Here is a 15,394-nt window from a genome sequence, read left to right on the forward strand (position 1 = left end):
GTTAAGTAAATAAATATTTTTTGTCTCACAGGATAGTCTTTTCAAGAAAAGCGTCAACGTAAAACGCATAAATAAAATCAGAGGAAAATGACCTATGGTAAGGTACAGGTTACCTGTAGCGAAAATCAAAAAAGATTTCATCAAACGATGATGATATTAAAATAACAATGAATCGTCTGTGATTGCTCGAGTGAATTAATTTATTAATTATATGTAAGCACAGCTATTATATTATTGTATGAAAGTTCAAATTCAAACGTTGTCTGTATAATAATATAGGCATAAATAAGTCAATATGGAAACAATACCTACAATTACTGGTTATTTTCATATCATTTAATTGTATTATTATTGATCTATGTTTGTTATTCATGCGAAATACACATCTGCGTATTGCATTTACTTCCACTCCATTTACGCCAAAAAAAAAAAAAAACAATGACATATTGACATCTGAGATAAAAACATTTTGTAACAATATATATAGGAAAACAAATTATAAAAAAAAATTACAAAATTATTCAGGGTTAATTTAAGGGACCTAATCATTCTAGTCTTTAATTTTTAATTAAATGCGTACACTATTATATAATAGCTGATGTATTATGTACCTATATAGAAATAATTAAATAAATCACATTTAAAATATTATTGTATTTAATTAAAATATGTGCCCAAGTGATATCATTATTTTTTAGAATATTAACTATTTATAGATACTTATAAAAGAAAAATTATTACTACCTAGGCATACGTTAAACTATTAAATATTTACCTATTGAAATTATACAGGTACTTACGTACCTAGTAAACATATTATAAGTTTATTATATTACTTTTAGTTTAAGTTATTGAAATTCTTAAATCATCATAATGTAAATAATTTGTACCTAATAATATTATTACAATGTATATAGTATAATATAATAAATAGTATAAAGTAATGGTCTTAGATGTGTTAACGTGTCATCAATGAAAATCAAATTCATAACAAATGTAAAAAACAAAAAAAAATTTAAAAATCAGAAATGCCGATGATATTCGGTAGAAAAGAGATATACATAGTTCATATATGTCACACTGACAAAAGTTTGATTCGCTTGTAAAAGTACTAATTGATGGTAGTACTTGTAACATTAGTAAATTTCCATTGATAATTATATTTTATATGAGTATGTATATTATGATTTATGAGTATTGTAATACAACATATGATACGTAGGTACCTAAGTATTTATAAGCTAATGTTACTAAATATATATTACTGTTTTATAAAAAAAAGTTGTTGATTTGATGATAACTATATAAATAAACAAATGTACACCAACACTTATTTTCAAAAATATATTATAATTACCTCAAATGACCTATCCTATATAGTGTATAATATACTATAATATTAGTTATTACTATAGTACTTACCTACTTAGCTTAAGGCTCTTAAATGTCATTAATTTATAGAGTTGGATGCGCTTTGTGCGCACAATGTTTCGTGATTGGTTTTAACTTAGACGTATTATTTATACGTTATACCTAATAAACCTAGAAATAATTCGTCGTTTGTATTCTGAGTTTCACGTGAAAATTCCAAAAGCCCTTTCAAGAATTATTTGAATTACATAATAATACGCTAATCAAGCGTTTATTTTATTTTATAGTTTATAGACATATTATATTATGATATATTATGTGTATAAGTAATAAGTTTAGTATATAGGCAATAGGCATATAGGGACTACGAAAGACTGAAAGAGCGCATTTATTCGAAACAAAATTGCGTTACGCGAAACGAGTTATTAAAAGCGATTGAAAAGAATTTACATTTTAGATTCTGAGCGGAGCGTTGAATGTATTGATTTTACAATAGTTTTTGATTTTTTTTTTTCGTGTCTGCAGACACTTTTTATAGTAGAAAAAATGTTCCAATCTTCAACTTCGAGGAGGTTTTTGTAGCAAATTGGATCTAGTTTTTACTTTGGAGGGCAATTTTCCAGTACTATACGAGATAAACGGAATAAACAAAAAAAATAAAATTACGAAAAAACAGGAATATTTACGCAATAATGCAATACCAGTGATTTTTACATATAGAGTTTTGTACAGAATGAGAGCTTTGATTTTATATATGGGTGTATAGTAATTGTAACCAGCTGTTTACATCATTCTTTTTTGATTGAAGATGGGTTAGGAAGATGGAAGACTATAGTTGTTACTATGTTTCTATAATTTTTTACACACGTCGTCCGCGTGAGTGACCATGATGATATTTATTTATACATAACGGAAAGAGCCCACATGAAAGAAAGTGTACATTTTAGTAAAGTATATAATATAATATAAAGAAATTGTAACTAAACAGTTCAATCAAGGTCAGTAATATTATATGTCAACTTATTAAAAACTAATAAAAGGTATACTATTTAGTTATAACTTATAATGCATTATTTAGATTATAGTATACAGCCATATAGGTTATAGAAACGTTGAAACTCTAAACTGTTGTTGTCGTTGAATCGCGTTGCATTATATATTGAAATTGGTTCATTTTTCGCTGATGACGTACCGGCCGTATTCCATGATTGTATTTACTATTTTGTTTTTCCAGTTTGATAGGTGTAAACACGTGTGTGTAGTTTTGGCAGATTTTCAAGTGGGCACCCGTATATGTATAGGTATAGGTATCTGCCATGCCCGGGTGGGGGATGGCGGCACTTGTTCTCAGGACACCATGACTTGCCCGAAGAAAAATGCCACCCGTGAACCGAGGTTTGAACCAGCGCCGGTGTGCGTCACAACCGACGACTTAGTCCACTCGGCCACTCCATCCCCCTAAAATAATATTATAATGGCATATAATATCTAAATATTTAAAATCTCTCTAGCAATAATATTGCTTAATTGGTAAAAACTAAAATTAGATTAATTTGTATCAATCAGCAACCTCGGATTTGAAACTGTTTGTTCTAAACAAAAAAAAAATTTTATAATGAAACGTTTGAAATATACAAAACTACCCCCTATAATAAGGTTTTATAAAGATAATAAATTTATATATATTATGCTTATAGAAACATAATATAATTCATCATAATAATTTAATTTTAATAAGATCAGAATGGAAAAATAAAACTTAATGTTGAATTATATAATATTTATATATATTACCCTTCCATTCCTATATATTATATTAAACTTAAGTGATTATAGCTGTTAAACTTATAAGTAATAAAATTATAAAAACTCTTAACTTTGAACATAAAAATTTCTGGAAAAATGTGGACAAAAACTTTAAATAAATAACGAGAAAAAGTTTCTTAATAGATTTTAAATAAAAAAAAAAAATTAGAGTACTTAAAAGCGATTTATAAAAACAGCTTATAAAATAATATTTTTTGTAGGTATTTCAAATACACTGACATAAAGAAAATAAATAAAATAAAGTAAAGAATGGTTAAAAAATTGTCGTTTGGTGCCTGATTAAATTGATTTTATACAATATATAAAATGTTAGGTTAAAACATTAAATGTTATAGAAATATAATAAAACTTAAACCGGCTATACTAATTAAAGAGTGTATGATATGTAATTGAAACGAATTATATATGACTAAAAGTATTTTTATTCGAATATCTATATTATCTCATTAATTTTTATTTTCTATAGTCAGAATATAACTTAACTACTCGAGAATATAATTATATAATTTTAAAGCTGCAGTCAACTATAAGTGAAGACAACTAATCTTACAGTGGTAAAATCATTAAAAAAAAAAAAAGTGAAAACTTCAGACAACTATAATAATTTATAGTTAAGTATATCGTATACATTAGCAAAAACGTACTTGCGTAGGATATAGCCAAGTCTTTATCCAGTCCACCCGGGGTGGAAAACGATGGCGTGCACGAACATGTCAAAATACGGTATACACAATCAATTAACAAGTAGACTGCTGAAAATTACGTATTTCGGTGGCGTGCGCAAAGTTTAATTATCTGCAGTATGTGTGTATCTCGTACATCAAACCACAACTACGCCTGCCATATATAATATACGCCTACAAAATATGGCATACAGTGGTATGGGAAAATGAAGCCCCGTAGAGATATTTGGAAGCAAGGGCTCTATATTAATATTCAAAAACATTTTAATTAGTTTCAAGGTATTCGAACCTATTCACATAGTTCTACGATAAGTCGGAATTAATCACATAGGTAATAGGTACCTATATTATACTATTATCTATGTCCTATAATAATGGAATATTAATTGTAAAGTAAATGCGATATTTTTGACAAAAATTAATTCAATCTACTGTAAAACTAACATAAATGTTAACATTACTAATGCAATGTTTACTTATACTTGATTAAGGACCAAGTTTCTATCACTTTTCAAATGCCAAGGATCAATGTAAAAAGTAAGATATTATTATGTTACTAACGAATTCAATTTATCATTATTATTTTTATTTCATTGCGTTTTACTGGTAAATGTACACAGGAATGTCCATAATACAGGTACTATAAGAAGTATATGGGGTGGACGGGGGTGCAAGATAAGGAGAAAATTATGAATTTCTTTCTCGAATCAGAGAGGAAATCGTTTTCGCACAGATCTGCACGAGCTCGATCCAGTTATATCCAAGACGATTGGATAAGACGATTGATATATAATGTTATTATAATAGAATATACCTTAATAATCGATATCGTTTACCTTGAGTACATTTTCTCTTCTGGCGAGCGCCACGATGACGTGCACACTGCTCTCCACCCACTCGACAATTATGGCCGCCCCGATTCCAGCACTGGCTCCAGTAGAGTATTAATACTCCGTTGAAATCATGTGCGTTGTTAGGTACGTTATACGCTATTAAACCTACCAATATTATTGTGCAGCGTATACATCATGACAACGACGACCGCCGACGAAAAGTCTCTGCGTTTGGTACCTATACAACCTTAGCTAGTCGTGATATTTCACATTTTCACTGTCGTTAAGATATAATATGCACGCAGTACATTGGGCACACGTATTTACCTACAACATTATTGTTGTATATCAATCACTTATTAATAGGCATGTTATTATTATATGTAAAATGACTGCGGTATGATTGTATGTAGGTAATATAAACAATGTGGTCAGTGCAAAACCAGCGGTTGAACAGTGGAAAAAAAACTGAGGGGGACTATAATATTATGGATGGTCACTGAAACGTGAGAAGCGTTATGTTGTCCAATTTTCAACGTTTTATTATTTTCTCAACTTGTGTAGCTGGTTGCGAAAATCATCTTTTCCATTCGCAAACGATGATTATATTTCATTCTGTTATCTTCAAAGTCTTTAAGTCCCTACTGGATACCAAGTGAATAAATGTAGGTATTGAATTATGTGTTGGGTATATAATTTAAATATTTTGAATTAAGAATAGTCTTTATTCGAAAAATACTTTTCAACACTAAAAAAATATTAAGATTTGAAATGCATACAATATAGATATAGTTTAAGTTTAATTAAAATATTAGAAAGTTCCATTGAGTATAGAAAATTATAATTTAAGTAGGAGTGAAATATTTCAAATGTCAATGATTAATACAAAAAAATTAATAAAAAAAAAACAAGATATTACATCGTACATTAGGGGTCGAGTGTACCTCGTCAATGAGTAGGTCACTGTAATGGATATATTAGATTTGAATTCAATGGTAAATATTTGAAGGTATTTGATAGAAACGATTCTGAGTGGAGACGGTCCAACTTTTTGGTTCAACCTAACCATGGTTATTAAACAATTATTTCAATAATTTTAACTAATGCTCATATTTTATTTCCTGATCAATTTCCAAAGTACAATACTAGATCAGAGTTAATGATTGAAGGATTTTTTCTGTTGGGAAACGTGTTTAGACGTTCAGACACAAAAATAAAATAAAAAAAACACATCAGTGTAAAACCAATAGACATTAGGCAATAGGCCACAGGTAGCCGATAATTATATCTGTTTAATTAAATTAATTATATAATTTTAATTTATTTCACATAAACATTACTACATTTGTATAAGACTTCATAAAACATGACCAGAAGGCTACATACAATTTTTTTTTATATTATTATTAAATGGTGAAATTATTCATAAACGTGTTAGAAAAAAAAAATATATAAACATGTAATTACAGTTAAACGTGCTTTTACAGTTATACATTAAAAATAATTATTATTATTATTTAAGACCAATAACGATATTAATTTCTACTGAATATTATGTTCATACCAATTTTTCTTTTTTACAATTTAGCATCACGTTTACAATTGTGTAACAAACACGCATAGTCTGTAATAAAATAAAAAAATATAATTTGTATTAAATTTACATTAAATAATACTCTGGTATTATTAATTGTGTAAAAAAAAGTCTTATAAACATAATAATGTAATTCTGCTTTACCATGGGGTAGAGCAGTATAACTCCAAAATCCAAATTATTAGGAAAATACTTTGTAAGGTTTTTTAATTTTATTTATAAATTATTAATAGACATTCAATGGTTGATGTTTTGACTTTTTAAACTTTTTCTAAGTATTTAGTTAATGTTTTACCAATATTACCATTTTTGAGGAGTTATTACTATGAGAAAGGATACAAGAGCAAAGCTATAACAGGAGCGGCTTTTATCAACGTCAGCGCTGCATTATACTTTGTTAATTTTTACTTTTGTTAATCCATAAAAGCCGGTTTTTTGTATCTATAACCATGCCTATGTCGGATGACCTATATATGGCTATATAACATTAAACACCCCGAGTTAATCCAGGTAAACTACTTAGTAATTAATGTGTTTATATATATATAATATATGGAGTTCACCTACCCTTAAAAAAGGGTCTAGTGACGCCACTGCCTCAAGGAAGTATACTAGTAGCTACTAAATCTTATTCAATATATATTATATTATACTAATGATCAGCCGATTGGGAATCGAAAGAAATACTTTATCTACTCCGATGATCTCACTGTTACAACTCAGAACGAATCATTCGAGGAGGTTGAAGAGACGTCACACTTAATAATACTATGAAGGAATACTACAATAACAACTATCTTAAACCGAAATTAGTAGAAACACACATTACTGCTTTTCATTTGACATTTACGAAATAGAGATGCTATGCGCAAACTGAGAACTCATTGGCAAAAATACAGAAATGTGATGATCCTAAATACCTTGGCATCAAACTTGATTTAACCTTGACAAATAAAAATCCATTGTGATAACACAAAAAATAAAAAAACTATTCCAAAACTAATATCTTGAGACCTTATTCAGAATAAATTATCAGAGAAAGCACTATCCCTACTCGAATTGTGAAAATAATGTACGTGGAAGTTAGTTAACTCAAATAAATATTGACAAACCGTAAAACTAATAAACTCGAAAAGATTTATAAAACAAATAACAATATATAAAATGTAAATATGTGTTTTTCTGTACAGTAGATATATTAAAGGTGGGTATTAACTTGTTAAAAAGTTAAAGTCTTTAAGAAGTTAATTTCTTTTTAACTTAACTAGTTAATTATTTTTGTTTTTACTTTTAACTATTAACTTATTCAGTTTAAATGTTTATTGTTGTAACTTAACTTTTTATAGTTAATTATCATTATCGTACAGTTAAGCTAATTTTCCTACCGGTTTCTACATCGAAACATATTATTTTTAATGACAGTGGGAAAATTATCCGTTTCTAACACATCGTGGGCTGGTGCCAGACGTATAGATAAAAACGGAATAAAAACCTCTGGCCCGCAGACGACAATCCGGTAAGACGCATCCGTTTTCAAATACACATTTTGAACGGATATATAGTGTGAACCTGCCCTGGTGTAGTTTTTTTTGTTAAAACCTATCGTTAAAAGGTGATACTGACAACTCTAATGGAATGTGCTCACAGATAATAAGAATTATAAATAGAATTTATAGTAAATTTAAATTTGCAATCTTTTAAAAAAAAATTAGCGACTTTTTATAAATAAATAAATAATGCAACTAGTTATATTATTTTTATTTAAAAGTAACCCTCATCATACATAGAGAAATACGTTTTTAATTATCTAAATTATCAAAAAATATCGTACTCTACTTTACCGAAACTTTGATTTTTGATCCAGTTAATTGTAATTCGTGTCGAAGTCCGTCACACAGTACCGTGACAGCATGCTTTGAAGCGTTATACATTTTGAACGCGAAATTCGGAGTTAACTTGTGACCGGAGATACTAAAAACAGACAACAGTGACTTATAATAATAATTACCGTGTTTTAATTACATTTATGAACAACGTATAACATAATAAAGTGTAGTACAAATTACCTATTTATTTGAATGATGTGACCATCGATTTTATGTTTCGTCATCGATTTGTAAGCTTCTCTTTCACGCTCAATGCCAAGACATTGAGATTAAATGTTTCTTGCCAATCCTCCAATTTTCCATCTTTATCACAAAAGCGATATTTAAAGGCTTAAGAGAATTTCTAAATTTATTCCAAAGATAGGTGTACTCACTTAAAAGGTTTGACAGTTTTGAAACTCCAGCATTGTTAGTTAAAATGCAGGGACCTCCTAGAGTTGAATCTACCCACGAAAAAACATCTATTACAGCTTGTTCGTTAGTGACATCGCATACTTTTGTCTAAATAGTCCCGTAGTCTTTATCAGTCAAAGATTCTGCTAATTCCTTAAGGACAAATAAAATATTAAAATACGTTCATAATAATCATAATTGTTATATTTAAATGTAACCAATGGCAACCCTATGAATAAACAAAAAAAAATTTAATTTGCATAAGCCAAAATTAATTTATGTTTAAGCTACCCTTCAGCTAGGTACTTATAGGGATTGAAAACATTCGATATACACACAAGATTCAAAGGAATTTATTGGTATAACTTTTATCTCAATCGGTCAATTCGTTCAAAAGTTACACGATTCATAACAGTATACACTCAAGAATTATATATATATATACCTAAAGATATATTTACCCTTAAATAAATATCCACACTATTATTACTGAGCATACGTCTCATTCCTTTTACTATGGATAAATAGCGTGAGCATAGGCAAAATAAAATTATCAGTATAATTTATATAATCAATTTTTACAATTGCATACTTGTGTTTTCACTGCACAGCAGAGTGCAGGAGCAGAATTTATAAAGCACTTTCCACCCCCCCCCCCCCCTCTCCATTAAAAACAATATATATAATAATTTTGTGGTATGTTTATGTAAGTATATATAGTGGATCCTAGTATAGCGGGTATAAGTTACAATAGTTATATTGTAAATATAATATTGTATGATAAACTCATATAAAACTCATAATGATTAATGACTGTGGGTGGGTGCCGGCTGGTAAATATCTAGGTTTGCCCGGTGCCCCACGAAAAAGTAAAATGATTTGTGCCACCGTACCTGTACGCGTGCAGGCGTGAATCGGCTATTTGTCTTATCTCTACTATATATTATAATTTTAGACTGTTGTTATAATAAATAAATATATGTCTGTGTCGTCGATTATCGAAATAGTTTACCTTGAGTAAGTTTTCTCGCCGCTTTCCGCCAACTTGACCACAATCGCCGCTCTGATTCCAGCACTGGCGCCAGTAACTATTGCCACCTTGCCCCTCCACCGGTCCATAGTGTTACTCGTTGCAATATTATTGTTAGTTCAACAATTATTATACGTCAAGGCGTGTGCACTCATACAGTAATATGTCCTGAAATAACAATATTAACAGGATAGAGCGTACCTATATTCTAGCGGCGAGTTCCGTGCGGTTGATACTGCCGCGTGAACCTCACTGCAGTTTATATTTCAATAATCTCTATAATAAACATTTATTAACTAACATTTATTAATTAACATTTATAAACTTTATAACAAACCTCTTATGGATACGATGATTACGCGTTACACGTTGCAGTTATCTACACCGATATTCATCATCCTATTACTACATCTACTCATTTCGACCGCCTACGAAAAATCTCCACGTGACAGGTTTGCCCTGCACAGTCACGTGCTTGCCTCTGTAGTCATGAATCTCTGGGATAAACAAAAAGGGTGGGCAAGTGGGTATACCACTTTGCTGCATATTATATAATATGTATATATAGAATCACTTATATTCGTGTACTTGTGTGGGTCACTGTAATTGTAAATGTTAAATTTTAATTCAATGACATAAAAATAAAATACAAGGTTCCTTATAAGTTATAGTATTATTCATGCATATACTAATTAAAAAGTATCCATAATAAAAAGTCACAATATTTATATATAAGTGTTTGAAGTACGAATTTTTACGAAATTCACGGTATTTATTAATTACCAATAAATATTTAAACTATTTTAGATTCTGAGCGAAGCGATGAATGTATTGATTTTACAATGATGTGTTTTTTTTTTTTGTGTCTGTCATCACCTTTTAGGACAGTAAAAGTGCATGGACAGTAACTTTTCTGATAGGAAAGTGAATCTAGTTGGTACTTGGGGGGTCATAAGTAAACATTTCTCAGTAGTTTTCAAACGCGACGTGAAAAACAAAAGAAAAATTAAGGAAAAACGGGAATATTTACGCAAAATCTGTTTTCGAGAAAATCAATTTAGGTTTTTGGTGTAACTCTAAAACAAATGACCGTAGGGACATGAAATGTTGACTGAATATTTATTTTATAATTGCAATTCCTATACACCGTAACATTTTCCAAATATTTTGACTTATTTTGAGCGGGTTACGGGCATTGTCAATTTCCATTTTTTAGATTCTGAGTGAAACGATGAATGTATTGATTTTACAATGATGTGTGTTTTTTTATTTATTTTTTTTTTTATTTTTGTGTCTGTGTACACGATAAGTAGTCGAAATAATGCTTCGATTTTCGACTTCAGTATCTTGTTCGATGGGAAAGTGAATATCGTTGGTGCATTGGGGAGGTCAAAATTTTAATTTCCCAGTAGTTTTCAAAAGCGATGTGAAAAACAAAAGAAAAATTAAGGAAAAACGGGAATATTTACGCAAAATCTGTTTTTGAGAAAATCAATTTTGGTTTTTGGTGCAACTCTAAAACAAATGACCATAGCTACATTAAATTTTGACTGAATGTTTATATTAACATTTTCTTTACACGATAACATTTTCCAAATATTTTGACTTATTTTGAGCTGTTTACGGACATTTTCAGTTTCCATTTTTTTATTTTTTTTTTCTATAAATATCAATAAAATTTTATCTGCTGGGTAAAAAAGCTAGGAAATTTAATGGAAGGCTCTAGGTTATTGTTTCAAAGGCAGATAAAAAAACAAGAAAGTCAAATAAAATTTTCATGAGGGTTTGAAATTCATATTTTTACAACATTTGATATTCACTCGATATTTCATGTAACGATTTTCTTATTTTGTTGTAATTAAAAAACGTATGACTGAAGATACTTGAAAATTTCACTGAATGTTTGTATAAGCATTTTCTATATACGATAAAATTTTTAAAATAATTTGACTCTTTTTGAGCTGTTTACAGACATTGTCAGTTTTCAATTTTTTTAGTTTGTTTTTCTATAAATATCAAAAAAATATTATTTGTTGGGTAAAAATCATGCAAATTTAATATAAGGCTCCTGATATATCATTTTAATAGCAGTTTAAAAATATTAAAAATACATAGGCACAATTTTTTTTTATAAGCATTTAAAGTTCAAATTTTGGCAAAATTTACCAAATTTATAATTTAATAATTATTTTGTAGTTAAAAATTAATAAAATGTTCAATTTTTATAGCTAAGGATTGAAAATTGAAAATAAGGCTCCACGTAAATAGGTTATATATAAATTACTTTATTCACTATAATATCATCAAATATACTTGGTAATAACATAGGCTGACTGACTGCTTTCGCTCAGAATCGTTTTTTTTATACAATGATATTATATCATTGAATTCAAATTTAACACCATCCATTACAGTGACCCACTTGTAACCTACTGTACAGCAGAGCGACATCCACTTACCTACCTTTTTTATTATAAAATTCATACAAAAGATTAGAAAATTTAATGATGTAATAACGTTTCTCGTAATTTGTTATTACAAGAACTTTTGAAAAAAAGCGTCTAGGGACAGAAAACGCCGAATGGCTGCAAGATGGCGGCCTTATGCTCTTATCAATCGTACCTCTTATCTTCACAAATATTTATCAGTATTATCACAGTATACTTTTATTATGTGATAAATTATATTATTTTATTATTATGAAATATTAAGTAATAAGTATACAATATTGTTATTTGCTAATCCTCATTCCTAATTAGAATATTTCTCTTTTATTAATAAAATATATGATATAAGCAAAAGACATGTAGAGTTTTTAGTGATTTTAGAAACTTCTAGAATTTTAGAAACATCTCACACCTACCTAATTAAGAACCCTATTTAATTGCCTGTTTTAAGTTTAGAAGAACTTGATGTATTGAAGAAATGTTTGTCATCTGCACAACCTACATTATTAGCATTAAGAAATAATATGAATAAAAAGCCTTTTAAAAAAATGTCATTAAATATTTCACTAAAAAAGAAAAAAATTATACATCAGCGTCGATTTTTTTCTACTAAAAAGACAAAAACACACAAAAAAACTTCAACTTTTTCAGTACCGAACAAAGTCGAAAAGAATAATATAAGTGCATCCTTATTATTGATGAACATTGAATATTTGAATATTGAATGTTGACATTTTCTTATAACTATTTAGCTGTAACTATACAAGACATTGTTGTGTATTATGACGTGTATTGTGTATACCTATTATTTTGTAATTATTATTGGAGTAAAACTTCTTTCTTGAGGTATGCTTGGAAAAAAAATTGTAACGAAAAATGAAACGACACGTTTGTTTATTTATTTATTTTGCAAGTCATGCATGGTGGCGGCAGCATGAACGTTTATTTTTATTGTATTGATTTTTCTCACTTTCTCCCTAATTCACTTATAATTTCAAGGGTCCCAATATTTATGAAAGAAGTTTTACTTCCCCAGAGTGTAATGGTGGGCTCACACACTCATATTTTTATTTATTATTATTATGACAGTTAATGTGAACCTAACTATATTATTATACTTAAAAATTTGAATATTGACATTTAATTATAATTTATAACTATTTACCTGATTTGATATTGTAATTGAACATTTGAAATATAGTTAGGAATTAATAGATAATATAAATTATAATTATTTTTATGAACTATGAATGTAATAATTATAATTCATCACTTATTGTTATTGTTGCCAAATCATTATCTACATTATAAGAATCGTCATTTTCTATCATAACCACGGTTATCTACTATTATAATTATTCCAGTCGTTCGATTAGGACTATAGTCACTTTGTAATTTATATGCAACAGCAAATAAACAAATAAGTACAAATTTCAATAAATACAGTACCTATTAAAATGACCGGCGTATAGTATATGCAAAAAGGTATACGTATTAAACTTGACGTGGTGAAACGAAGACAGCCTTTGGACGAAAATATATATAAACACAGTTTTTATATTATGTAAAGACTTTTTAAGTTCAAATTTGAACAAAATTAGATATTTAAACGTAAAATAACGATTTTAGTTTTGTGTAGTAATTTTAAAATATTATTCGTGGGTACTTGAAACTCTTAAAATGTATTATTATATTTTATTGTTGTATACACACAATTTTCAAATGCAATTTTTTCGGCAAAAATGAATTTAACCTACTGTAGTACTGTACTGCCTAATAGTAAAATGAATTACTATAATCACAATAACATCCTAAAATACGCTTGGTAATATTTTTAATTTCGTAAAAAACGCGTAATTCTTCAAACCGTTTAAACCAAGTGACAACCTACTACTCTCCTTTGGCTCAAGAGTGTACCCGTCTCACAAGTTTAAAAAAAAATTTTAAATGTTATTATAGGTACCTATATTATTATTCATATTATATCCTATTCTATGTATCTATATAGGTAAATGTTTGTAAATAATTGTATATATTATCAATTGTTAACTTGCAAAAAAAAAATACCGTAATCAATAAGTTAGATGACTGTCAGAAAAACTTTATAATAATAAAAAATAATAACTTTGTCTTCGCTCAGAATCGTTTTTTGTATACAGTGATTTTATATCATTGAAATAAAATTTTGTGTCGTGTTCTTACAACACAGCTTGTGTATTATTAATATATGACAGTCGACAGAACGTTTTCACTCAGAATTGTTTTTCGTATCAATGACACGCGTACTGTACAACAGAACGATTACTTTCTGCCCCATTTTTTTTTCTTTAATGAAAAAATATACAATATACACGAAAAAATATTTAAACTATGCATGTACCTATAATAAGGTTATGAAAAAAAAAAAATTAAAAACAAATTGTCATTGCTTCTATTGTGAGGAAATTACTGATATATGTTTGGTCAGACCCCCCTCCCCCCAAGGTAGTAAAATTCATGTAAATTTCATTCGTGACATAATTTTTTTTATGCATCTTACATTGGGGGGAGAGGCTAGCTCAACATACATTCTTCGTAGATATCTACTAGATTACCGTCCATAAACAGAATTCAACCAGCGCAGTGATTAAACCTCAGGGGAGCACTAACGCACCAAAACGTGAGAAGAGTCCTGTTTTCCAAATGCATACGTTTTTTTTTTTTGTTTTAAATACCATTGCTCTTTGAATACATTTTATTCTTGTTTTTCACAATCTCAAACTCTGAAACTAGGTATAACTAGGTATAGATACTTTTATTATACTATATTTAGTGTATTTCAATTGCCTATTTTTTTTTAAATTATAAAACTTTTCAACTGTGAAAAGTCTTTTATTCAAAAAATCCTAATATTATACCTATCTTATGAACTATTTACTAATGTATTAAAATTTATATTGCAGTAAGTGATTTTTTTTTTTTTTATTGAGCTTGAGCCCGGCAACTTAGGTCATTAGCTGTTTTGTTTGTTTGTAGGTTGTTAGGGGAGGAACGGTTGAAAACACATTTTGTATGTGTGGCAAGGAGACGTTGCTAAAATTCCCGGGTGGTCACCCATCCGGGAACTAGCAACGCCGGCCGTTACGTACGCCGAGTTTCCGCAGTTGAGTGCACGCACTGCGCCACATCAAGCCATGTAAAATGATTTTGTATAATCATTTTAAATAAAATAATATTTAAAAAAATGTTTTACGGTTTTCAAACGTTTTCATTAAAATTAGTATTGTTACGTAAATATGTCATAACAAAGTATACATATCTTTCTCCCGATAAAATAATAATTAATAAAAT

At 28.7% G+C, this 15,394-nt stretch overlaps 1 protein-coding gene and 1 pseudogene across 1 annotated transcript in view; one reads left to right on the forward strand and one right to left on the reverse strand.

The window, feature by feature from the left end:
* Positions 1-1,329, forward strand: part of LOC132949425 (alpha-1,3-mannosyl-glycoprotein 4-beta-N-acetylglucosaminyltransferase B-like) — a 28,184-nt gene extending 26,855 nt beyond the window's left edge. The window contains 1 exon segment of the mRNA XM_061020306.1: positions 32-1,329. Within this exon segment, the coding sequence (XP_060876289.1) occupies positions 32-91 (60 nt within the window). The 3' untranslated portion in view covers positions 92-1,329.
* Positions 1,330-5,952: 4,623 nt separating this feature from the next.
* LOC132949467 (farnesol dehydrogenase-like) lies at positions 5,953-10,497 on the reverse strand (annotated as a pseudogene).
* Positions 10,498-15,394: the final 4,897 nt, after the last annotated feature.

This window comes from Metopolophium dirhodum, chromosome 7 (genome assembly GCF_019925205.1).
Source record: "Metopolophium dirhodum isolate CAU chromosome 7, ASM1992520v1, whole genome shotgun sequence".
NCBI classification, from domain to species: Eukaryota; Metazoa; Arthropoda; class Insecta; order Hemiptera; family Aphididae; genus Metopolophium; species Metopolophium dirhodum.